This window comes from Bos grunniens, chromosome 7 (genome assembly GCF_055505025.1).
Source record: "Bos grunniens cultivar Pamir isolate PY7600 chromosome 7, Bosgru_T2T1.0, whole genome shotgun sequence".
Classification (NCBI taxonomy): domain Eukaryota; kingdom Metazoa; phylum Chordata; class Mammalia; order Artiodactyla; family Bovidae; genus Bos; species Bos grunniens.
This window is the reverse complement of record NC_141171.1, coordinates 7,804,321-7,828,932: the sequence shown is the minus strand read 5'-3', so window position 1 is coordinate 7,828,932 and position 24,612 is coordinate 7,804,321. Positions and strand designations below refer to the sequence as shown.

General features: G+C 49.1%; 1 protein-coding gene across 4 annotated transcripts in view; it reads left to right on the top strand.

Annotated features, from left to right (window-relative positions):
• Positions 1–13,090, top strand: part of CYP4F22 (cytochrome P450 family 4 subfamily F member 22) — a 35,559-nt gene extending 22,469 nt beyond the window's left edge. For 2 of the 4 annotated variants that reach the window (XR_015166548.1, XR_015166547.1), the window contains 8 exons: positions 308–429; positions 4,512–4,862; positions 7,129–7,195; positions 7,307–7,436; positions 8,971–9,104; positions 10,012–10,076; positions 11,455–11,537; positions 12,115–13,090. Coding sequence is in view for 2 of the 4 variants with exons in the window: in XM_086408720.1 (XP_086264846.1) it covers positions 308–429; positions 4,512–4,779; positions 7,129–7,195; positions 7,307–7,436; positions 8,971–9,104; positions 10,012–10,076; positions 11,455–11,537; positions 12,115–12,292 (1,047 nt within the window). In the remaining 2 variants the exon portion in view is untranslated. The remainder of the gene's footprint in view (positions 1–307; positions 430–4,511; positions 4,863–7,128; positions 7,196–7,306; positions 7,437–8,970; positions 9,105–10,011; positions 10,077–11,454; positions 11,538–12,114) is intronic. The other 2 variants (XM_086408720.1, XM_086408719.1) reach the window with 1 other exon arrangement.
• The last annotated feature ends 11,522 nt before the right edge of the window (positions 13,091–24,612 follow it).

The following is a 24,612-nucleotide window of genomic DNA, read 5'->3' as shown; positions in this document are numbered from 1 at the left end:
CTCTGTGGGCTTTGGTAATCGTGGCTCGTGGGTTCAGAAGTTGCATGTCCGACCTTTAGAGCACAGGCTCAATAGTTGTGGTGCGCAGGCTTACTTTCTCTGAGGCATGTGGGATCTTCCTGGGCCAGAGATTGAACCCGTATCTCTTGCGTCGGCAGGTGGATTCTTTACCACTGAACCACCAGGGAAGCCCTCACTTCCTTTACTTATGAAGTGGGCTTGTAGTGAGCTTGCAACGGGGTTATTATCAGCCTGGCTGAAAGTCTGTGGTCTCCATGCCCATTTGTCATGTGTCTTTGTCTTCCAGGCTAAATGGCGGGGCCTGGCAGAGGGCTCAGAGGTCTCCCTTGATATGTTTGAGCATGTCAGCCTCATGACCCTGGACTGTCTTCAGAAATGTGTCTTCAGCTACAACAGCAACTGTCAGGAGTGAGTATGGCCTCCCTAGGGAACACAGAGCCAGCTGCTGCAGGGGCAGGGTGACGAGAGGAGAAAGAAATCTCTTAGCTGTTAGGCACTCCTGGGCTGTTGGTGCTCTGCCACTGACAGGCTGTGTGGTTCTGGGAAACTGACATCACATCTCTGAGCCTGCTTCCTTATCCCCAAAACGCACATCTCCATCTGGTCCTCATAGTCATCGTAGGGGAATTAAATGAGATAATATGAGTCAATGGATTGGCACACAGTAGATGCTCAGTGAGTGCTAAGTTTAATTCATTCTTCCATGAAAAGTATGTGGTCTTTGGAAAGAGTCCCTCCCCACACTTTCTGAGCCTCAGTTTTTTGTTTGTAAAATAAGAGTGTCAGTGCCTGGCCTGAGAGATGCTTGAAGGTTAAAATGATGTAGCACTGCCCTGGCACACAGTAGGTGATGAGTGGATGTTTGTTGAGTGAATAAATAAAATATCTATTGCCCTGGTTCATTGATTCATTCATCAAATCTCTGTTGTGCAACTACTGCGTGCCTGGCACTATGCTAGCTATGGGGGATATGGTGGTGAGCACTCAGTCCCAGTTCCTTGGAGCTTCTAGTCTAAGTGGGGATATAAGGAATAAGGGACATAATGACTGTCAAGTTTATAGCACATAGTAGGTCCTCAGCAACGAGCTGCTGACTCTGTTACTCTGGGCGTTGTGGTGGTATTGTTTCAGTTAGGTAAGGTGGAGATGGCCGTCATAATTAATTCATTAGTTGATCCAAAAAATATATTTTGAGTGCCTGCTATGTCCCAGCTCTAGAGTAGAAAACGGTGGTCAACAACACAGACAAGGAACTTACATTTTAGTGGGAAGAGGGGCAGTAACCACGAGCAAATAAGCAAGAAAACGGCAGCTGGTGAGAAAGGCATGAAGACAACGAGCACACTTAAGGACAGCTCTTGGCAGCTCTGCCCCTTGCGATTTCGTTTTTCTTTTTTTCAAAATAACAGCTCTACCGAGATGTAGTTGATATACCATACAATTCACCCGTTTAAATTATACAACCAATGGCTTTTAGTCTGTTCACAAAATTGTGCACCCATCACCATAAATTGATTTTAGAATATTTTCACTGAGAAGAAACCCTGTATCATTGTATTATTCTTTCATCCCCCACTTCCCACTTGCCCTCCAGATCTAGGCAATTACTGATCTTCCTTATGTCTCTGTAGATTTGTCTTTTACGGAAATTTCATGTAGATTTCCATAAAATTCACATAGACACAGAATTTCATGTCTGGTTTCTTTCAGTCAATACATTGTTTCCAGATTCACCCATGTTGTAGATGAATTACCAATAATTAATTTTAAAACTTGTTGAATAACATTCCACTTACCATATAATGTGGTTCAGCAGTAAAGAATCCATCTTCAGTGCAAGAAATACAGGAGATGTGGGTTCAATTTCTGGGTCAGGAAGATCCTCTGGAGAAGGAAATGTCAACCCACTCTAACATTCTTGCCTGGGAAATCCCATGGACAGAGAAGCCTGGCGGAGTGTAGTCCATGGGGTCGCAAAGAGTCAGACACGACTGAGAAGTTAAATGGCAGTACCATATAATATCATGTTTTGCTTATCCAAGCATCTGTTGAAAGACATTAAGGTCTTTCAACATAAAATGTCTTTCAAAGACATAAAATATTTCAATTTTTGGGCTATTATGAACAATGCTGCTATAAATATTTTTGTACAAGTTTCTGTGTGAACATTTTAAATTCTGTTGGGTACATACCTAATCATAGAATTACTGGTCTTTATGGTAATTCTTTGTTTAATCTTTTTTGGAACTGCCTAACTTTTTCCAAAAATTGGTTGCAGCATTGTACATTCCTACCAGCAGTATGTGAGACTCCAATCTCTCTACACCCTCAGCAACACTTGTTATTATCTATCTTTTTGATTATTGCCATCTTAGTTGAGGTTAAGTGGTATTTCATTGTAGTTTTTGTTTGCATTTCCCTAATAGATAATGGTTAATTTCCCTAATGTCCCTAGCATCACCAACTCAATGGACATGAATTTGAGCAAACTCCAGGAGACAGGGAAGCCTGGCGTGCTGCAGTCCATAGGGTCACAAAGAGTCAGACACAACTTATCAACTGAAAGCAACAATAATGGCTAATACTGTGAAGCATCTTTTCAGGTGCTTATGGGCCAGGTGTATGTCTTCTTTGGAGAAATGTCTTTTCATATTCCTTGCCCATTTTAAAGTTGGGTTATTTGTCTTTCTTATTACTGAGTTTTTATCTATCTGTTTGGCTGTGGCAGGTCTTAGTTGCAGCACACAGGACCTTTGGTCTTCGTTGTGGCATGCAGAACCTTTTAGTCGTCACGTGTGAGCTCTTAGTCATGGCATGTGGGGTCTAGGTCCCCAACCAGAAATCAAACCTGAGCCTCCTGCAGTGGGAGGGCAGAGTCTTAGCCATGGGACCCCAGGGAAGTCCTTATTATTGACTTATTTTAAGAGTGCTTTGCATATTTTAGATACAAGCTCCTCATCAGATACATGATTTGCAAATATTTTCTCCCACACTGTGGATTGTAGTCATTTAATTTTAGTGATGCTTCATTTATATGGAAGTCCTCATCTCTCTTTGGGCCTGTTTTAAAATGTACCTAGAATTTAGTTTTATTCAGGTTATGGTGAGGACTACAGATGAGGAAGCAGTTGCGATAGTTTGTTACTTACCATTTCCAAGATGAGGCGAGGGCGGGGGGGTGGGGCGTGGTATGCCACAAGACACAAGGCTGCCTGGAGAAGCACCAGGACGGGGCATGGCAGGAACATTTTCAGGGGGTCTTCTATGGGAAGGAATGGGAAAGGCAGGGTATGCAGCCTTAGGACAGGGTAGTTTTTTTTTTTAAGTTTTTTAAAAAGTTTGTTTATAGGTGAGATGAGTCTTTGATGTGGGCTCTTGGTTACTGCGTGTGGGCTTTCTCTAGCTGCCGTGAGCAGAAGCCACTCTCTAGCTGCTGCGGTGTGTGGGCTTCTCATTGAGGTGGGTTTTCTTGTGACAGTGTGTTTTCTTGTTGCAGCTCACAGGCTCTAGACAGCAGGCTTCAGTAGTTGTGGCACATGCCCATAGTTGTCCTGAGGCATGTAGGATCTTAGTTCCTGGACCGGGGATCCAACCTGTGTCCCCTGCATCGGCAGGCAAATTCTTAACCACTGAACAACCAGGGAACTCCTAGGGTTGGCTACTTTGTATGATTTCAGCTGGCTCTGGGGCAGAGAGGTGCCCCAAGTTATCCAGTGCTTGGCCCTGGGATAATTAAGGTAGGGGTATAGTGACTCAGCCCAATAATGTTTGGAGTATGGACTCTGGATTGGTTAGTTTGCAAAAGAAAGGCGTGCTCCTGGGTGAGTCATTTGCTGCCTCTAAGAAACAGCTAGTCCTGGGAGGGGTGGTATCTGTCCAGTCAGTGAGGCTCCAGATGGACAAACATCTAGAATACAAGGAAATGGACTTCTGGTGGTCCAGAGGTTAAGAGTCCACCTGCCAATGCAGGGCTTCAATCTCTGGTCTGGAAATTAAGACCCCACAGGCCTTGGAGCAACAAGGCCTCTGTGCTACAACTGCTGAGCCGGTGGGCCTAGAGCCTGTTCTCTGCAACAAGAGAAGCCACTACAGTGAGAAGCCCATGCACTTCAATGAAGAGTAGCTCCCTGCTTGTCACAATTAGAGAAAGTCTGCATGCAGCACTTAAGACCTAGTGCAGCCAAAACAAACAAACAAACAAGGAAATAAGAAAGTAGAGTTAATTCAGGGCTGCTCTTTGTGGTAAAGAACCCGCCTGCCCATGCAGGAGACATGGGTTCGATCCCTGAGTTGGGAAGATCCCCCAGAGAAGGAAATGGCAACCCACTCCAGTATTCTTGCCTGGAGAATCCCATGGACAGATGAGCCCACGGGGTCACAAAAAGTTGGACACAACTTAGCAATTAAACAGCAACAACTCTGTCACCTGCCCATTGAGAGAGGAAGCTTGTCTTAGGGCCTATGCTCATGTCCTTTTTTCTCCCTGGCAGGAAGATGAGCGATTACATCTCAGCCATCATTGAACTGAGTGCCCTGGTGGTCCGGCGCCAGTATCGCCTGCATCACTACCTCGATTTCATCTACTACCGCACAGCTGATGGACGGCGCTTCCGGCAGGCCTGTGACACCGTGCATGGTTTCACCACAGAGGTCATTCAGGAGCGGCGGCGGGCGCTACGCCAACAGGGGGCTGAGGCCTGGTTTAAGGCCAAGCAGGGCAAGACCTTGGACTTCATTGATGTGCTGCTCCTGGCCAAGGTGAGACGGGACCCTGGAGGGTGGAGTCCTGCCTGGGACAGCTTCCTCATGAGCTGGCACAACTGTGGAAAATCCAAACTCAGGTGGGTCTCAGGTGGCATTAGTGGTAAACCACCTGCCTGCAGTGCACGAAATGCAAGCGACACGGGATCGATTCCTGAGTCAGGAAGATCCCCTGGAGAAGGAAATGGCAGCTCACTCCAGTATTCTTGCCTGGGACATCCCATGGACGGAGGAGCCTGGCAGGCTATAGTCCATGGGGTCGCAAAGAGTCAGGCGTGACTGAGTGCACACATATAGAATGTGGATCTAGAAGGCAAGCAGATGTAGAACATGTGAGACTATTCATTTGCTAGATCTGCAGTGGGGTTTCCCAGGTGGTGTGGATGTAAAGAATCCACCTGCCAGTGCAGGAGGTGCGAGAGATGCAGGTTTGATCCCTGGATTGGGACGATCCCCTGGAGAAGGGAATAGCTCCTCTCTCCAGTATTCCTGCCTGGAAAATTCCATGGACAGAGGAGGCCGGTGGGCTACAGTCCATAGGGCTGCAAAGAGTTGGACATGACTGAGCAACTGAGCACAGATTTGCCATAAAAAAAGCTGCATGACACTGGGTGGTTTGTTTATTTACTTATAGTATTAAAATTTTTATTTTATTAATTTTTTTGGCCGATCTTTGTTGATGTGTGTGGGCTTTCTCTAGTTGTGGCGAGTAGGGGCTACTCTTCATTGCCATGCACAGGCTTCTCCTTGCAGTGGCTTCTCTTGCTGCAGAGCACGGGCCTTAAGGGGAGGGCTTCAGTAGTTGTAGCACGTGGGCTCAGTAGTTTTGGCACATGGGCTTAGTTGATCCACAGCATGTGGGGTCTTCCAGGAACAGGGATTGAATTGCCCCCTGAACTGGCAGGTAGATTCGTATCCAATGAACCCCCAGGGAAGTCCCAGCACTGGGAGGTTCAAGGGCAGAAATCAGTCTTCTCAGTCTGGAGGTTAGAACTCTGAGATCACAGTGATGGCAGCACTGGTTTCTCCCGAGGCCTCTCTCCTTGGCTTGCAGCTGGCTGTCCTCACCTGTGTCTTCACATGGCCTCTCCTCTGTCCATGTCTGTCCTCTTCTCCTCTTCTCGTAAGGACACTGGTCACACTGGATTAATGCCCACACTAATGACCTCACTGTAATTTAATTACCTCTGCAAAAGCCTTATCTCCGGATAAGGTCACATTTTGGGGTTAGGATTTTAACTCATGGGTTCTGGAGTGGGGGAGGGGAGGGACACATTTCAGCCCACGGCACTAACAAAGATGAAACACAAGATCTTGAAGAAATATGACACTTGCAGAGATAGGTGGTCACCTGTTTGTAATGCTTCTGTGGAGTTTCTGAGCAGCACCTGGGTTTTGAATTCAGACGGTCCTGGATGCTAGTTCTAGCTCTACCACTTCATGCATATTTGACCTTAGTCTTCCCTCTGACCCTCAGTTTCCTCATTTATAACATGACGATCATAAGATCTGATCATGAGATTTTGTCAGGCCTCCGGCAAGATGCTTGGTGATACGAACTGCCGAAGAAATGCGAACTCCCTTTTTCCTCTCACCTTTGGCTCTCTTTCCCTCTTTCTTGGACAAGTTGCATACCTCTGTCTGCTTGGGCTTCCATGGTAGTCAGATGGTAAAGAATCTGCCTGCAATGCAGAAGACGTGGGTTTGATCCCTGGGTCAGGAAGATACCCTGGAGAAGGGAATGGCAACCCACTCCAGTATTTTTGCTTGGAGAATTCCATGGACAGAGGACCCTGGCAGACTGTAGTCCATGGGGTGGCAAAGAGTCAAGACATGACTGAGTGACTAACACACACACACACACCTGCCTGGAATCCTTTCCCCTGCAGCTTGGCTTAAGAGAAAGAGGTGGGTGTCTTTAATAAATATATATTCATTTATTTGGCTGCTCCGGGTCTTAGGTGCAGCATGTGAGATCTTTTTAAATTTTTTATTTATTTGTTTTTGGCTGTGCTAGGTCTTTGTTGCTGCTCAGGCTTTCTCGAGTTGCAGCAACTGGGGGTCACTCTTCGTTTGGTGTGTAGGCTTCTCATTGCGGTGGCATCTTTTATTGCAGAGCATGGGCTCTAGGCATGTGGGCTCAGTAGTTGTGGTACATGGGCTGAGTTGCTCCCCAGCATGTGAGATCTTCCGGGACCAGGGATTGAACCCCTTGACACCTGCATTGGAAGGCAAATTGTTAATCACTGGGCCACAGGGACGTCTCCAAAGGGGGTGTCCTAGGAAGAACTCCTAGGTTGTGGCGGGTGAGACAAAATGAGCTGAGCAGTCTATTGCCCATTCTAGGATGAAGATGGAAAGGAACTCTCAGACGAGGACATCCGAGCTGAGGCAGACACATTCATGTTTGAGGGTGAGGATGTGGGGTGAGGCTAAGGAAGGATGGGAAAGGGCCCCATTGTCTGAGGACAGCGTCTCTGCTACCTTCAGGCAGCCTCTATCTGGGCTCCTTATCTGCCTGCAGGTCATGACACAACTTCCAGTGGGCTGTCATGGGTACTGTTCAACTTGGCCAAGTATCCAGAGTACCAGGAGAAGTGCCGAGAAGAGATCCAGGAAGTCATGAAAGGCCGGGAGCTGGAGGAACTGGAGTGGTCAGTCTTGGGTCCTGGGGATATTGGGGGCAGGTTGAGTTTAGAGCCTTGAGTATTAATCTCTCTACCACTTACTGTCTAACTAACCTTAGACAAGTCACTTAAACTCCTTGAATTTAAGTTTCTTCAACTGTAAAATGGGATGACAGTAATGCATAGGCATTCTTCATAGTGCAGGAATTCTTAGTTGGGAATGTCTTAGTCAGAAAAGGTTGCAATAATGCTGTGTAACAAACAGTTCCTAAGCTCAGTGGTTTGCAGCAAGCATTTATTTATTGCTCTTGTCTGCACATACTTTTTGCTCTCATCTGCATATTTCTCTTATTGCTGCTGAGCTTCACTGAGTTGAATAGGTTTGTTTCCAAGCTGAGGTTTGAATTCAGATCTGTCCTACATGTCTCCTCATTCTCCTTGGACCAGCAGCCATACTGGGCATGGTCCTCTCAAGGCAGACTCCAGAAGCACAAAGAATCACACAATTAAAAACCTCTGCTTGCACTGTAACATTCTATTAGCTAAAGCATTTCACCGGGCTGATCCCAACATGAGTCGGGTGGGACATAGACCCCATCCATCTGAGCTGAAGGTACTCAGAATCACACGGCAAAGGGCATGGTGCCTAATTCCAGTGTAGTGGGGAAGTGTAAGAATCAGGAATAATAATCTAGTTTACTTCAGATGTGTGCTGTGTAGAGCTGATTCTGGATGATGCAAAGAAAACACAGCATTATGCAGCATCAAACAACTAGAAAGTCCCTTTTGGTTCATTATCAGTCATTTGGATTATGAACTCAGGGAGACACTTTCAGCTGATGCCATCTTACACTGATGCCATCTTACATTGATGCCATTTTACACCTTGCTAATCTGCCTTGTTAAGGAAGGGAGAAGACGCCTCAGACTCTGAGAATTGGCAGGAGGTGGTGTCTAGCCAGAACTCAACACCTGTCTTCTCTTTTCCCAGTGGTGTTTACATTTATGGATCTCTTTATACCAGGCATGCCATTTGCCCTTTGTGGTAGCAGCATAAAATTTCTTTGAAAGACAGCCTGTTAGTGTAAAGAAAACAATCTAGATCATGAACAATTATAATTAATCTAATGTTGGGCACTGAAGTCCAAAGGAAAAAAAATTAATACAGTATAAGGAGATAATGTGTGGGTTTATAAATACTGAAGTTGAACCATTCAGGCTGGTAAATCGGTGCTACTCCAGGTTGCTCTGTTTGTCCTGGCACATCCCCAGGGGTGCCCCCTGACCTCCACACAGTTCATCAGTTAGAGAATTAATGCTGGGCTCAAAGACATCCAGCTAGCGCTGCTCTGATTGGTCAGGGGGCAGATATTTTTTCTGTTGAGGAGTAGAGGTGTGTGCAGGGCATAACTGCAAATGCCTGAAGTTGGGGGAAGTCTGAAATCCTGGACTGGTTTCCTGCGGTTGCTCCTAATAGGCTATGCACGTGTGTGTGTGTGTCTCTAGGGGAGGGGTGGCGTCACGGCCTGGCCTCTAGTCACCCACTGTTCACATTCCCCAGGGACGACCTGACCCAACTGCCCTTCACCACCATGTGCATCAAGGAGAGCCTCCGCCAGTTCCCACCTGTGACCCTGGTCTCCCGCCGCTGCACGGAGGACATCAAGCTCCCAGACGGACGCATCATCCCCAAAGGTGCCCCCTTTGTGCTCCCTGTTGCCCGCTTGCTCTGTTGCCTATGGGGGTCTGGCCATGCCTGCCCCAGGTGCGTTATCCTTGTAGGCAATTTATAGCCTGTTGCTTCTGGGGGTGGTGAGGAGATCCTGTTGTGTGTTTGTATCGGGGAGATAGAGGTGGGTGGATCCAAGCAGAAAGAAAGGAGTAGGTATGATGGGGTGGGCTCTGTGAGAGTGCAGGTAGAGAAGGATTGGCTTCATTCTGTTGCCAGATATCCCCTGGAGGCCAGGTCCTATCCTGGGTGAGGCTGGGCATCTAGTGAAGCCTCATCCCCAGCTCCAAGCCTTGAGTACCAGCCAGTCTGGGGAAGATTCAGCAGGACATGGATGTTCCCAGTCACATGGGGTGAGGGATGGGCTACAGGGAGGGACAGGGACTGGAGCAGCCCCAGATAAGGAGTGATGACTGTATCTGGCATGGAATGCAGGGAGGGCTGCCTGGAAGAGGGAACATGAGAGGTGAGCCTTGGGAAATGAAAGAGAGAACATGCTTATGGAGCAGAGCCTCAGGGTACAGATAGTGAAAGAAGTGGAATGTACGGTTGAGGCACTTGAACTTAATCCTCGGGGTGGTAGGGAGCCATGGGAGGTATTTGAGCTGTGGAGGAGCAATGTCAGATGTGTGAGTAAGATCCCTGTGTGGCCAGGATGACAGCTTGGAAGAAGGCTATGGGGACCTCTAATGGAGAAGCAAGGCAGTAGATGGTGAAGCAGAAGATTTTAAGGAAGGATGGGCAGGAAACGGTGGCAGATGGCTTGTGGGAATTGTGTGGCTCTGGAGAGAGCTGGGGGAGGGGTAGGTCTCCAGAGGAGGTCCTGGTTTCCCTCATTTCTACTGACCCCGCTGACCCTCCCCCTCCCCACAGGAATCATCTGCCTGGTTAGCATCTATGGGACCCACTATAACCCTGCAGTGTGGCCTGACTCCAAGGTGAGCTCCTGCCCCAACCCTCCCTTCTCTCGGCTTCTTCCTCCTAAGACCTTGGTCAGCAAGGCCACCCCTCTCCTCCTCCCCAGGGAGCCAGATGGTAGGGCTGAATGCAGGGCTTGAGGACTTCTTCTCACCGTCACCCCCATTCATTCACCCATTGACTGTTAATTCACTATATCTACAAATCTTTTTTTTTTTTTTTAAACTTTTTGACTGCACTGTGTGGCATGTGGGCTCTTAGTTTCCTGATCAGGGATTGAACCCATGCTCCCTGCAGTGGAATTGCGGGGTCCTAACCACTGGACTGCCAGGGTTCAGTTCAGTTCAGTCACTCAGTTGTGTCTGACTCTTTGTGACCCCATGGGCTGCAGCACACCAGGCTTCCCTGTCCATCACCAACTCCTGGAGCTTACTCAAACTCATGTCTATCCAGTCGGTGATGCCATCCAACCGTCTCATCCTCTGTCGTCCCCTTCTCCTCCTGCCTTCAATCTATCTCAGCATCGGAGTCTTTTCTTGCTCCTCCACAGCTCTTTGCATCAGGTGGCCAAAGTATTGGAGCTTCAGCATCAGTCCTTCCAATGAATATTCAGGATTGATTTCCTTTAGGATTGATTGGTTGGATCTCCTTGCAGTCCAAGGGACTCTCAAGAGTTTTCTCCAACACCACAGTTCAAAAGCATCAATTCTTCAGTGCTTAGCTTTCTTTATGGTCCAAGTCTCACTCATCCATACATGACTACTGGAAAAACCATAGCTTTGACTAGATGGGCCTTTGTTGGTGAAGTAATATCTCTGCTTTTTAATAGTCTAGGTTGGTCATAGCTTTTCTTCCAAGCAGCAAGCACCTTTTAATCTCAAGGCTGCAGTCACCATCTGCAGTAATTTTGGAGTCCAAGACTGCCAGGGAAACCCCAACACATCTTTCTTGAGCAACTACTGTGTATGGGACACTGAGGGCCCTCTGGGGCACTCTGTCTTTGCTCTCACAGAGCAGACAGTGAAGTGAGGAGGAAGAAAATAAGCAAATAAATAAGATCATTTTGAACTGTGATAGGTACACAAAGGAAACAAAAGCTGGCCTGGGTTGGGGGAGAGCAGTTTAGCTCACACAGTGAGGAAGGTCCTTACTAGAGAAGAGAGGGGTGAGCTAAAACTGAAAATGTTCACACTTTAAAAGTGTCAGGAGCAGGGAAAACTGTGTCCCATGTGGAGGCAACTGCCAGTGCAAAGGTCCTGTGGTAGAATGGAAAAGAGGCAGGTGTGGCTGGACCTCTTGGCCCAGCTGGTCTGGCCCCCAGAGGCTGAGGGAGGGAACCACGCTGGGACGGCCAGAATCAGGACCCCTTAAACTCACCCACAATCTACTTCTGCCTAGGTGTACAACCCCTATCGCTTTGATCCGGACAACCCACAGCAGCGCTCCCCATTGGCTTACGTGCCCTTTTCTGCAGGACCCAGGTAACTTTTATTTCCCCCAATCCAAGTGAAGTGTAGGAGGAACATCAAGGCCAGTGGAAGGTCAGGGATGTGCCTGTTAGGAGCAGAAACCACTGGGGGTGTCCTGTCCACCAACCTGGTACCCTGTTCGTGCCCTCACTACATCAGGAAGCCCCCAAATCAGACCCTACGATATCATCCAGGGTATCAGATATCTACTCTATGCCAAGCCCTGAGTTCTGGGCTCATGTGCTCTTAATGGCTCTATGATGCCTTTGTCCGGGAGTTGAGGCTCCCAGTGTGTGTTAGCCGTTCAGTCATGTCCAACTCTCTGCGACCCCATGCACTGTAGCGCGCCAGGCTCCTCTGTTCATGGGATTCTCCAGGCAAGAGTACTGGAGTGGGTTGCTATGCCCTTCTCCAGGGGAACTTCCTAACCCAGGGATCGAACCCAGGGCTCCCTCATTGCAGGCAGATTCTTTACCGTCTGAGCTACCCGGGAAACCCTGAGGCTCCGAGGGGGAGGTCATTTCACTCCATCCCAGGGACCCCGCTCACACAGCGGCTTAGCCTGAGCCCCCTGTCCTCCGTCCACCAGGAACTGCATCGGACAGAGCTTCGCCATGGCTGAGATGCGCGTGGCTGTGGCGCTGACGCTACTGCGTTTCCGCCTGAGCGTGGACCGAACACGCAAGGTGCGGCGGAAGCCCGAGCTCATTCTGCGCACGGAGAACGGCATCTGGCTCAAGGTGGAGCCGCTGCCTCCGCGGGCCTGAAGGTCGGCGCGCCCCTGAAGATCGGCGCTCCTGCGGATCCCGGGGGCCCAAGCCCCGCCCCGAGAGGCCTAGGTTCCGCCCCCGAGGGCCCAGGCCCCGCCCCCAAGAGCCTGAGGGCATAGACCACGCCCCCTGGAAGGCTCAGCTCCTGGAGGACCGGACTCCCCCGTTAAGCAGCCTGATGGTGCAGGTCACAACCACTCAAGGCAAAGGCTCCGCATCTGGAGGGTCTGATCCCGCCCCTCGAGGTCGAGAACCCGTCCCCCTAAGTGCCAGTTTCCGCCCTCTTATTTGAGGGACCAGGATTGGCCACGTTCCCTTGGGCTCAGGCCCCTCCCCAGCATCTCTCGGAGGACCAAGGATAGATACCTTAGGCCTCTAGGCTACAAGCCCAGTCTACCTCAGATCGCGGCTGGCTTTTAAATTGAAGACTTGAAAACTGGAGACTGAGATCAGAACCCTGAACATCACCTTCCTGAAGCCCCCAGCTCACATGGATGAACTCCCGAGGCTGCATCCCAGGGCCCAGGATGTTTGTTGTTGACTTGTAAGCCCAGACTCTCCCTCTCAAGCCCCTTCCTTCTTCCCTTGCTCATAACCCCTTTGGCGAGTGTCCTGAATTTTGTAGAATATAAGCAAAGCATGCAGACAGCTCCTATCACCCACTCCCTAGCCAGATCAGATCCTCACACCTGGATTCCAGCAAGGAAATGAGGGGTCCTGGACAGCTGGGAAGTTGTGGGCTAGGAGGCTGGGAAGCCGTTTGTCGTTGGACATAAACTTGGGCTTTTTGTGACAGTTTGTGCATTCGTTTATTTCAACATGTGCATGCTAAGTCTCTTCAGTGGTGTCCGACTCTTTGCGACCCTATGGACTGTAGCCCGCCAGGCTCCTCTGTCCATGGGGTTCTCTGCACAAGAATAACTGGAGTGGATTGCCATGCCCTCCTCTAGGGGATCTTCCCAACCCAGGGTTCAAATCCCTTTTGTCCCCTGCATTGGCAGATGGGTTCTTTACCGTTAGTGCCACCTGGGAAGCCCCTTAATTCAAAATACTGCTTAGTAAGTGTCCAATGGCACTGGGCTGTGAGCACAACAGCAGGTAAATCCCTGCCCTCAGGAGGATGGGGGACATGTCTTGGACAAATAATTCCATGGGTAAATGTATTTACAACCTGTGACAATTGCTGCAAAAGAGAAGCTTTGGTGCTGGGCAAGCATAGCAGGGGATGAAGGGTGGCTCAAGGAGAGCTACTCTGATGCTGAACCTGGAGTAGAAGTTGAGGGTTGAGAAGGGAGTGAAGTGCATTCCAGGAAGCAGGAACAGCATCTGCAAGTGTCCTGGGGTGAGAGAGTGTGGTGTGCTCATGGAACTCACAAAGGGACTAGGGTGGCTGGATCTGGGGAGTGGGGCTGGAATGGAGGAAGGGTGGGAGGAAGGGTGGGTCATGTCACAGTACAGGTTTTATGCAGAGGGTGTGTGTGTGTGTGTGTGTGTGCTAAGTCGCTTCAGTTGTGTCTGACTCTTTGGAACCCCATGGACTGGAGCTGACCAGACTCCTCTGTCCATGGGATTCTCCAGGCAAGAATACTGGAGCAGGTTGCCATTTTCTATTCCAGGGGATCTTTCTGACCCAGGGATTGAACCCAAGGCTCTTGTGCCTCCTGCACTGGCAGGCAGATTCTTTACTACTGCACCACCTCCTATAGAGGTGGGACGATGACAGTGACTACAATGATCATGTTAATTCATCACATATTTTTTTGAGCATCTGCTGTGAGCCAGGGAGTGTTTGAGTCCTTGCATCACTGACATTCTGGTGCTGGCAGTAGTGGGGGAAACAGATGACAGATAATAAACAAGCAAATAAATAAGTAAATTCACACAGCCTTGGAGGTCACTGGATGGATTTTGAATTTCATTGTGACAGAAATTGAGAGCCATGGAGGGTTCTGAGCCAAAGAGGGACAAGATTTGTCTTACAGGGACTTCCATGGTGGTCTAGTGGCTAAGACTACTCCATGCTTCTAATGCAGGGACATGGGTTTGATCTCTGGTCAGGGAACTAGATAGCATGTGCCACAACTAAGAGTTCACAGGTTGCAACTGGTGATTCCGCATGCCACAAAACAGAATTTTGGATTCCACGTGCTGCAACTAAGACCTGGAGCAACCAAATAAATAAACAAATATTAAAAAAATGTTATCTGACAGCTGTGGGTTGCTATGTTGAATAGAGACTGTGGCAAGGATGGGATGAGGGAAATCAGATTGGTTGGGGGTGGGGTGGGGTGGTGAGATGATGGTGGCTCTGCCCAAGCTGGGGGCTGTAGAAGCAACTAGCGGTGGTTGGATTATGATAAGAAATGATTGTTTCATGATTGTTATACTGGCAGGTCTGCAGATAAATGGAATGTGGGGTTTGGGAGAATGGGCCAACACCAGGTTTGGTTCTGTGGTGGTTTAGTCGCTAAGTTGTGTCCAACTCTTTGCGACCCCATGCACTGTAGCCCGCCAGGCTCCTCTGTCCATGGAATTTTTTCAGGCAAGAATACTGGAGTGGGTTGCCATTTCCTTCTCCAGGGGATCTTCCAGACCCAGGAATCAAACCCAGGTCTCCTGCATTGAAGGTGTATTCCTGCATTGCAGGTGGATTCTTTACCAACTGAGCTATGAGGGAAGACCAGGTCTGGGTCTGAGCACCTGGAAAGATGGACATGCTATCAATTGAGATGGAGAATCCCAAATGGAGTGTTTTTATTTTTTGGGGGGAGGGGGGAAGAGGGAGGTGGTTTGAGATCAGCATGTTTGTTTGGCCCAGGGTAGTTGGAGAAGTCAACCTGGCAGCTGGGTAGATGGGTTCTAAATTTGGCCGAGTCCAGGGCTGGTGAGGTACATCTGGGGAGGCTCAGTGTTTAGAGGTTTAAAAAGCCTCAGGGCTAGGAGGGATCCCTTGGTGTGTGTGTGTGCCTGTGTGTGCACGTCTACACACTGGGGAGCTTCTGAGTACACGAAGGAGGGGCTCAAGGACCAAGCCCCTGGTGTCTCCAAATGAATAATGAGGTATAAATCGATTGACTACTTCTTGTGTGCCCTTCCCAGATATTTTCATTTAATTTTCAAGGGTGCTGTTATTATCTCTTTTTGGGCTTTCTAGATGGCTCAGTGGTAAAGAATCTGCCTGCCAAGCAGGAGACGCGGGTTGGATCCCTGGGTCGGGAAAGATTCCCCTAGAGGAGGAAACGGCAACCCACTCCAGTATTCTTGCCTGGGAAATTCCATGGACAGAGGAGCCTGGCGGACTATAATCCATGGGGTCACAAAAGAGTCGCAGGCGACTTAGCAGCTGAGCACACACGCACTGTCTCGTTTCACGGAGGTGGAAACTTGAGTTTCTCAGAATGAAACGACTCACCCCGAATCATACAACGATGTCCCTGGGACCTTAGAGGGGGCCCGGAGTCGTTTTCTACCCGATGCTTCGGGCTCCTTGTCCTGGCGGTGTCTCTAGCCCCTCTTCGCCCGGAAAGGAGTGGGCTAGGGAATGGGGTGGGGTTGGAGGCATGGAGGAGCGGAGGCAAACCTGGGAAGCCGATCCTGGGGCGCCCTCAGGTGGCGTAAAGTGGGATCATCGCTCGGAATCCCGTGTCAGAGGCTACTGGCGGTCTAAGTGGGGAACTTGCGATTCCGGGCCCTACAGGCACCACTCGGCTTTGATGATGCTCCGTCTTCCACATCCTTGTTCAGGCTGAGGGTCTCTAGGCGCACACCATTCCCTAAATATCGCAACGACATCTTTCGCCCCACCCTTTCCCTTGCAACCTTGTCCTCCACCGGCAAAAATAACTTGTCCCTGGGAGGCAAGAGGTGTGGGTTCAAACCCCGGCTCTGCCCGCTCCTAGCGGTGGGCTTGGGCGCATGACTGCCCCTCTCTGCTGCTCCGTTCTCCCTTATCGTGTGGATTTTACAGGATCACCATCCTTGTAATTAATGCAGATTGACTTTCCGCTAAGGGCTGTGGGTGGTGAATGAAGGAGACAAGGAGGAGGGGAAAGAGACAAGGTCCCCGAGACGCAGGTGCACCCGTGTGTGTGATTCTTAAGGCCTGGTGCTGTCATTTATTGCTTTTAAATCTTCCCTCTCCTGAGTGTGTCGGAGGCTCCATCTGCTGGACGGTTCGGGAACAACAGGCTCTAAAGCGTCTGGTCTCCACTAGTTTAATGTGTGAGCGTGAGTGCGCGCGAGGTCGTGTGACTTGGTATGTTAGGGTGCATTTGAGTAAATATGCGAGCATCCATGTGACTGTGTGCAAGTATGTGAGTGTGTGTAAGTGTGTTTAAGAGTCAAAATGTGTGCACAGAGTGTGACTGTGTGCTGTGTGAGATGGTGGGTTCATGCATCCGTGTGTGCATGTGTGTGGGTGAGCGTGTTGGGAAGAGTGAAGAGGAGAATTGCACTCACTGAATGGCTGCAACTGTTCACATCAGGCTAGGCTTATCGCAGGAGCTGCTGTTCAAACTTCCCTCAGGCAGGACATTCTGGAGATATAATGCCTTTGGAAGCAGCTCTAAGTAAGGACTGGAGAGGGGGACGGGTACATGTTCTCTGCTGTCTCCCAGAGGGACTGAGCCCCAGGTACTCGTAGTGTAAATTTCCTTGATAAAGCATCCTTTACCTGCTGCCTTCTCTTTTCTGTCTCACTTCCCCATTGTCTTACTGGCATTTTCTACAATCACCTCCCAAAGAAACAACTTACAGTTGAATTTTTGTCTCAAGGTCACTTCCAAATAAGATATTTTCACTTGAATCTTTACATCAGTGTTAAATTCTGGAGAACCCAAACTAAGACACATATATGGGTTTACTTCTCTAATTCCCATGTAAGTGTTAGTTGCTCAGTTGTGTCTGACTCTTTGAGACCCCATGGACTGTAGCCCACCGGGCTCCTCTGTCCTTGGGATTCTCCAGGCAAGGATACTGGAGTGGGTTGCCATTCCCTTCAACAGGGGATCTTCCTGATCCAGGAATGGAACCCGGATCTCCCTCACTGCAGGTGGAGTCTTTACCATCTGTAGACCTAATCTTATGCCTCTTCTTACCAAGAAGGAAGTGAGGCTCAGAGAAGGCAAGTCACTTGTTCAAGGTCACACAGCTGGAGATCAGGCAAAGGTGGGCATTGACCATGGGCTGTCTGACCCCAGGCCCAGGGCTTTCTCCCCTCTGGGAGTCTCCTCCTTGCTAAGGTCTCAGGGAATAAATGGGGTGAGGGGTGTAAACAGCCGGTGGCTCACTGATGTGTGTACCGGATGGACCCAAAGCTCTTGCCTTGTGCTCATGTCCTCATTCTGTCATAAAATAAGAGGAATAATGGCAAATACCATGCTTGGTGCTGACTGTGTGTCAAGGAACATTGTTGTAAGCACTTTATTGTTTATCTCCTCTCTCCTTCTCTCTCTCTTCCCCTTCCTTTCTCTCCATGTATTACATGGGAAACATTTTCACTCTGTTCCTGCTCCCCAACCACTAGCCCTGCAGTGTGGTGTGATTTTTTTTTCGTTTTACAAAACTGCATATAAGAACATTTTCAATGTACACATTTGTGCACACATAACTATTTTTTGAGGACTCTAAACATGTTGGGAAATATATCTGTTTGTTAATTTTTATTGTATAATAAACCTCCAGGAAGTTTAGTAATTTAAAATGATAAACTTTAGCTCCCTGGCAAACTTAAAAAAACATCTTCTCAGCAACACCTTGGGAGAAGGCAATGGCACCCCACTCCAGTACTGTTGCCCAGAAAATCCCATGGATGGAGGAGCCTGGTAGGCTGCAGTCCATGGGGTCAAGAAGAGTCAGACACTACTGAATGACTTCACTTTCACTTTCCACTTTCATGCATTGGAGAAGGGAATGGCTACCCATTCCAGTGTTCTTGCCTGGAGAATCCCATGGACTGAGAAGCCTGGTAGGCTGCAGTCCATGGGGTCGCACAGAGTCGGACACGACTGAAGCGACTTGGCAGCAGCAGCAACAACACCTTGATAATAAGTGTTTAATAACTGGGTCCTATACTTTGGCCGGAGAAGGCAATGGTACCCCACTCCAGTACTCTTGCCTGGAAAATCCCATGGACGGAGGAGCCTGGTAGGCTGCTGTCCATGTGGTTGCTAAGAGTCCGACACGACTGAGCGACTTCACTTTCACTTTTCACTTTTATGCATTGGAGAAGGCAATGGCAACCCACTCCAGTGTTCTTGCCTGGAGAATCCCAGGGATGGGGGAGCCTGGTGGGCTGCCATCTATGGGGTCGCACAGAGTCGGACACGACTGAAGCGACTTAGCAGCAGCAGCAGCAGCATACTTTGGCCACCTGATGCAAAGAGCTGACTCATTGGAAAAGACCCTACTGCTGGGAAAGACTGATGGCAGGAGGAGATGAGGGTGGCAGAGGATGAGATGGTTGGATGGCATCACCGACTGAATGGACTTGAATCTGAGCAAGCCCTGGGAGATGCTGAGGGACAGGGAATTACCGTGCTGTAGTCCGCAGGGTCACAAAGAGTCAGAAACAACTTAGTGACTGAATAACGACAACTGGCCTAGTCTAGCTGACGCACAAAATAAAATCATCATAATCTCTTAAGGGGAAGGATGGCAAAGAGTTTACCGCTAACTTTAATTTACTACTAGGGGAGTTAGAAGGGGACAAATGATCTCTTTTTTAGTATTACACTTCCCAAGGGGCATTTCTCCAAGCTTCCCTTCTGTGGCTTGGGGTGGTCCTTGGTGGTCAGGCTAGTTTTTGTGAGCAATCATTACCCAGTAAGCAGACAGGGCAGATGATGGTGATGAAGAAGGAGGAGGAGGAACGGGAGGAGGAGGGATGTGGGGAGGAAGGAGACTATTCATGACTATATTGACAAAAATAATACTCCCTAGGGGTTTTTCCTCACTGTGTGTGTTCTCTGTATTTTTCCAAAGTTTTCCTCCAGCCTTTCTGGCTCCCAAGCCAGTTTATTTGATCTTCTGCCACCTGGGCCAGAAAGCTGGCAGCTCTGCCATCTGGTTCTCCCTACAGTGTGGCCTCAGGGACCTGTTGGTTTTCGATCTCAAACCTGCTTCAGGGCTGGGAGTGTTGAGTCAGATTGCATCAGCTCCACTGTGGGTCTCCAGCATGGCTGGTTCTGGATGCTCCCACCAGCCTTGATTATCTTAGCCCATTTGAAGACAGAAGCAAGAATGAACATATGTGTCCCACCCTGTGCCAGATCTTTATAGTCCTGGTATGGCTTCAGGGGGTGGTTCTTATTCATGGCCCACTTTCCATGTCATTCAGCTTTCTGCTTGAAAGCCACCTCAGGGAGGCCCTCCCTGACTGCCCCGTCCAGAGCAGTGCTCTTGGTCACATTCTAGTGCATCTCACTCTGTTAATTTCCCTAATTCCTGCCACCATCCGACTTGGTCTTATTTCCTGTGGACTTCCTCCACTAGATGTGAGCTCAATGATCCAGAGAACTTGTTCATCCCGTGTGCTGGGTCCCAGCCCTGTGCCTGCTATAGAGTGGATGGGCAAGTATAGCTTGTTGTTGAGGAATGAGCCACCTGGGGGATATAAATCCTGTCTTCATCTGCAGAGGAGGACATGAAGGTTAGAGAGGGCAGTTGACTTGCCCAAGGTCACATAGCCAGCGAGTAGCAGAGCTGAGACTTGAACTCCGTCAGTGCTTCTGAGTCCAGAACTTGTGCCTTCCTAATAGCTGACGGAGAAGAGGTGAAATGCCAGCCAGCAGGCAGCCGGCAGGCTTGTTCTAGAGAGACTCCAGGCTGGTTCTTGAGAGGTGTGTCTTTATTATGACAACAAATAAAAACTCTTCATCTGTTTTGTGTGACCAGCTATGTGCCGTTCATTGTGCTAAATCCTTATTTCTTTTTAAAATTGTGTTTTGTTGATAAACGTTCTAGCAGCTCAATGTGGGCGAAAAATGCATGCGGGACTCCAGTTTACTTCCCTCAGTTCCACGGTGTTGTGTGGATTCTTCTGGATTTTTTCAACGCCTATACAAACAAGTGCACACATCCACGTGCATTCACAGGCTTTGTTTATAATCTCACCTTTGTGCTGTGCTTGGTCGCTCAGTTGTGTCTGACTCTTAGCAGCCCCGTGGACCATAGTCTGCCAGGCTCCTCTGTCCACCAAATTCTCCAGGTGAGAATCCCAGAGTGGGTAGCTATTTTCTTCTCCAGGAGATCTTCCCGACCAAGGGACTGAACACGTCTCCTGCGTTTCCTGCATTGGCAGGTGGATTCTTAATCACTGTGCCACCTGCAAACTGTTTTGAAACATACTTTTTCCTGCTCTTTCTGCCTGTGTCTAATGGGATGCTTGCAACTCTCTGTGAGGTTCTATCAACATATTTAACAGATGTGAAAAGTGAGGTTCAGAGGGGTGATGGACTGTGCCAGTGACTGGTGATTCCAAGCAACCACCATAGCTGGTCTGGCACAGGCTTCCCACTGCCTGGCTCTGGGTAGGAGTGGAAGGACCCCTGGCAAAGGGACAGAGGGAGAGTGGCTCCTTTCGTTAACACTGTCTGGGGATATTCCGTAAGCCAGGCTTGTGTGATTTGGCAGCTGAGATGTTCTTTGATGAGAAACCACTGGAGACGCTCCAGTCTCCTCAGGCACAGAACAGAAGGTCCCCATCTGAGGCTTCCTGTCCTCCTGTGCTGGGTCCCTTTGTTCTCCTACCATCTGATCCAGGAAGCCGGGTGGTGGATCCTGCCCCTCCTGTAGCCCCTAGGCCAGCTGGACTTTGAGTTCTTGGCCACACAGTGAAGCAGTCTTTAATCCTGGCTTCTGGAGAGAATGCTGGACCAAAATTTTCACCTTAGCTGGTTCCCCCAAGGACTTGACAACTGCCATCACAGTGTGGGTGCTGAAAGGACAAGGACAGGCTTGCTTGTGCCTACTCTGTGATCGTGGGGCCCTTTTAACTATGCAGTCCATTCCCCCTCTTCATTTGGGTCCCGCTCAAAGGTCACCTTCTCCTGGAAGCCCTCATGTCCCTATCACTGTCTGGTAATTCTTGATCATTTATCTGATCATCGCCCTTCTCCCCATTAGAGGAGTCCTTTGACAGAAGAGACAATGTCTCCTGTGCTTATAGCTACGTCCTACCCTCTAGAATTGTTTCTAGAGCATAGTAGACACTCAGTAAATACACAGCCACCCAGGCCTGGCAAGGACAGATTTTTCTCCTGATTTTACAGATTAAAAAAAGTGAGAGACAAACCGGGTACAGTTCCCTGACATATATTGCAGAGCCTGACTCAGGTCTCTTAAAACAGTGACTCTCAAACTTTAACAAGCACAAGAATCCCTGGAATCTGTTTAAAACATAAATTCTGATTAGGTAAGTACAATCCGACAGTAATGATCTGTCACTGTGTAATGAACACCCCCAAAATCTTTTTTCTAATTATTTTAAATTAATAACTTTTAAATGTTGTTTTGGGGTGTAGCTGATTAACAATGTTGTGATAGTTTCAGACAGACAGCTAAGGGATTCAGTCAGGCATCTACATGTATCCATTCTCCCCCAAACTCCCCTCCCATCCAGGCTTCCACATAACACTGAGCAGTTGCCTGTAGGTCGATTTGGTTATCTGTGGCCCAGCTGGTAAAGAATCCAGCTATCTTGTGACTCAGCTGGTAAAGAATCCACTTGCAATGCGAGACCTGGGTTCGATCCCTGGGTTGGGAAGATCCCCTGGAGAAGGGAAAGGCTACCCACTCCAGCATTCTGGCTTGGAGAATTCCATGGACTGTATAGTTCATGGGGTCACAAAGAGTCGGACACCACTGAGTGGCTTTCACTTTCACTTCACTTTTAAATATAGCAGTGTGTACGTGTCCACCCCAAACTCCCTTACTATCCCTCCCCCTCATCCTCACTGATCCCTCCCGGCCAGCAACCATAAATTTATTCTCTAAGTCTGTGAGTCTCTTTCAGCTTTGTAAGTAGGTTCATTTGTATCATCTCTTTTTAGATTCCACATGTAAGAGATGTCATACATTTGTCCTTCTCTGTCTGATTTACTTTACTCGATATGACAGTCTCTAGGTCCATCCATGTTGCTGAAAATGGCATTATGTCGTTCTTTTAAATCAGCCCCCAAACCTTTGTGGCTTAAAACAATGGCTACCTTATTTTCTCTTATGCTTCTGCAAGGCAACTGGGAACCCTGTGATGTCACCCAAGGCTGTGATCATCTGGAGGCTCAGCTGGCTGGACCATACAGATGGCGCCCTCTTGTGGCCCGCAGGTGACACTGACTGCCGGCTGGGAGATAATCCAAGGCTGCTGATCAGAGCTTCTCCACCGGGCTTGGGCTTCTCCATCGTATGGTGACTGAGTTCCAAGGGATTGTGTTTCTAGAACAGCACGTAGGGCTTCCCTGGTGGCTCAGTGGTAAAGAATCTGCCTGCCAATGTAGTAGACACAGGTTTGATCCCTGGTCTGGGAAGATCCCACATGCTGCAGAGCATAAGCCCCCGCATCACAACTACTGAGCCTTTGCTCTAGAGCCTGGGAGCCACAAGAGAAAAGCCCAGCAGCAGTGAAGACCAAGCGCAGCCCAAAATAATAAATAAATAAAATTATATACATAAAAAAACTTGTAAATTAAACTGCCAAACCAGTCTAAGGCCCATCACTGGCATGGTGCTACCTGACCACACAATGTTAGTTAAACAATGTCAGGCCTGATTCAAGGAGAAGATAAAATAATTCCTCCTCTCACTGGGGACAATGGCAGAAATTTTGCAGCCATCACCATTACCTTGGTGTGTTAAGAGTCCAGAGTTCTGCATTTCCTCGATGTTGCTGCTATTGCCGGTGCTGCTGGTCTGAGGACCCCATTTTGGGTGGCCAGGTTTTACAGCTTGTCGTTATAAAGGTCCCTTTCTTCCCTCAACAGTTAATGAGTTCTGAATATATGCCAAGATTCGCTTTCACTAGTCCTGTCTTGTTGAATTACTTCCCTGTGTGGCTGGAGAGAGTTATTGCACCTCTCTGGACCCCTGTTTCCTCTTCTTTCTTCCTGCTTCTCCCCACCCCTCTCTGGCTAGCCCTGCTGCTTCTCACCTGCTCCCTCCCTGCTCCTGTCTCTTTTCTGGATGGAACTGTCAGTGGCTGGATCCACCCCAGCAGAGAAGAAGAGTCTAGGACGGTGCACCCAAACTTGCTGGGGGCTCCAGGCTTCCCAGGTGGCTCAGTGGTAAAGAATCTGCCTGCTAATGTAGGAGATGCATGTTCAGTCCCTGCATTGGGAAGATCCCCTGGAGGACGGCATGGCAACCCATTCCAGTATCCTTGCCTGGAGAATCCCATGGACAGAAGGGCCTGGCTGGCTACATAGTCCATGGGGTCGCAAAGAGTTGACTTAGTGACTAAACAACAAGGACCAGGCACCTGAAGCCTGATGAAGCCTCCTGAAGCCACCCGAAGCTGGATCAGGTAGACCCGGAAGAAGTAGCGGGTAGCAGAGGTGGGGGAAGAAATCTGGGCATCTCTCCAGCTTTATGAGATGCAGGAAGAATGTCTGAGCTTCTTTCATTCAGCAGCTGCATCCTTCAAACCCACCCTCATCTTTTAGCCTGACCATGAGGAGAGCTCATGGGGGGCTGAGACCACTTTACAGGGAAATTTGGGAATGGGATCTGGAAAATTTGTGTCCCCTTTAACACTTACATCCCATGTTCCAGAAGGGAAGGCTGAGCCCAGAGAAAGTGAAAGTGTTAGTCACTCAGTCGTGTCTGACTCTGTAACCCCAGGACTGTAGCCGGCCAAGCTCCTCTGTCCATGGGATTCTCCAGGCAAGAATACTGGAGTGGGTTGCCATGTCCACCTCCAGGGGATCTTCCTGACCTAGGCATCGAACCTGGGTCTCCTGCATTGCAGGTAGATTCTTTACCGTCTGAGCCACCAGGGAAGCCCAGAGAAAGTGGGCACAAACCACAGTGAGAGTGAGGCTCCCCACTCGGGATCTCCCTGCTCTGCCCTCCCCTGTGTGAACCCTGCTCTCTAAGAGTGCCTCGCAAGCCTTGCACCTCATGCTTCCAGATGCTCTCTTCGACTGAGTCATTTTTCCTCTGAATCTAACGTGGGTAATTCCAAGTCAGGCTGGATTCTTTGTTCCTGCTTGCTACAGTCATGGCTCAACACACACCCTGGGCTGTTGGGAGGAAGGACTTGAACTCCTGCCAGGCTGTGTGCCCTAAAGGGCAGAGGCTTCAGATCTCTGAGCTTCCTGATT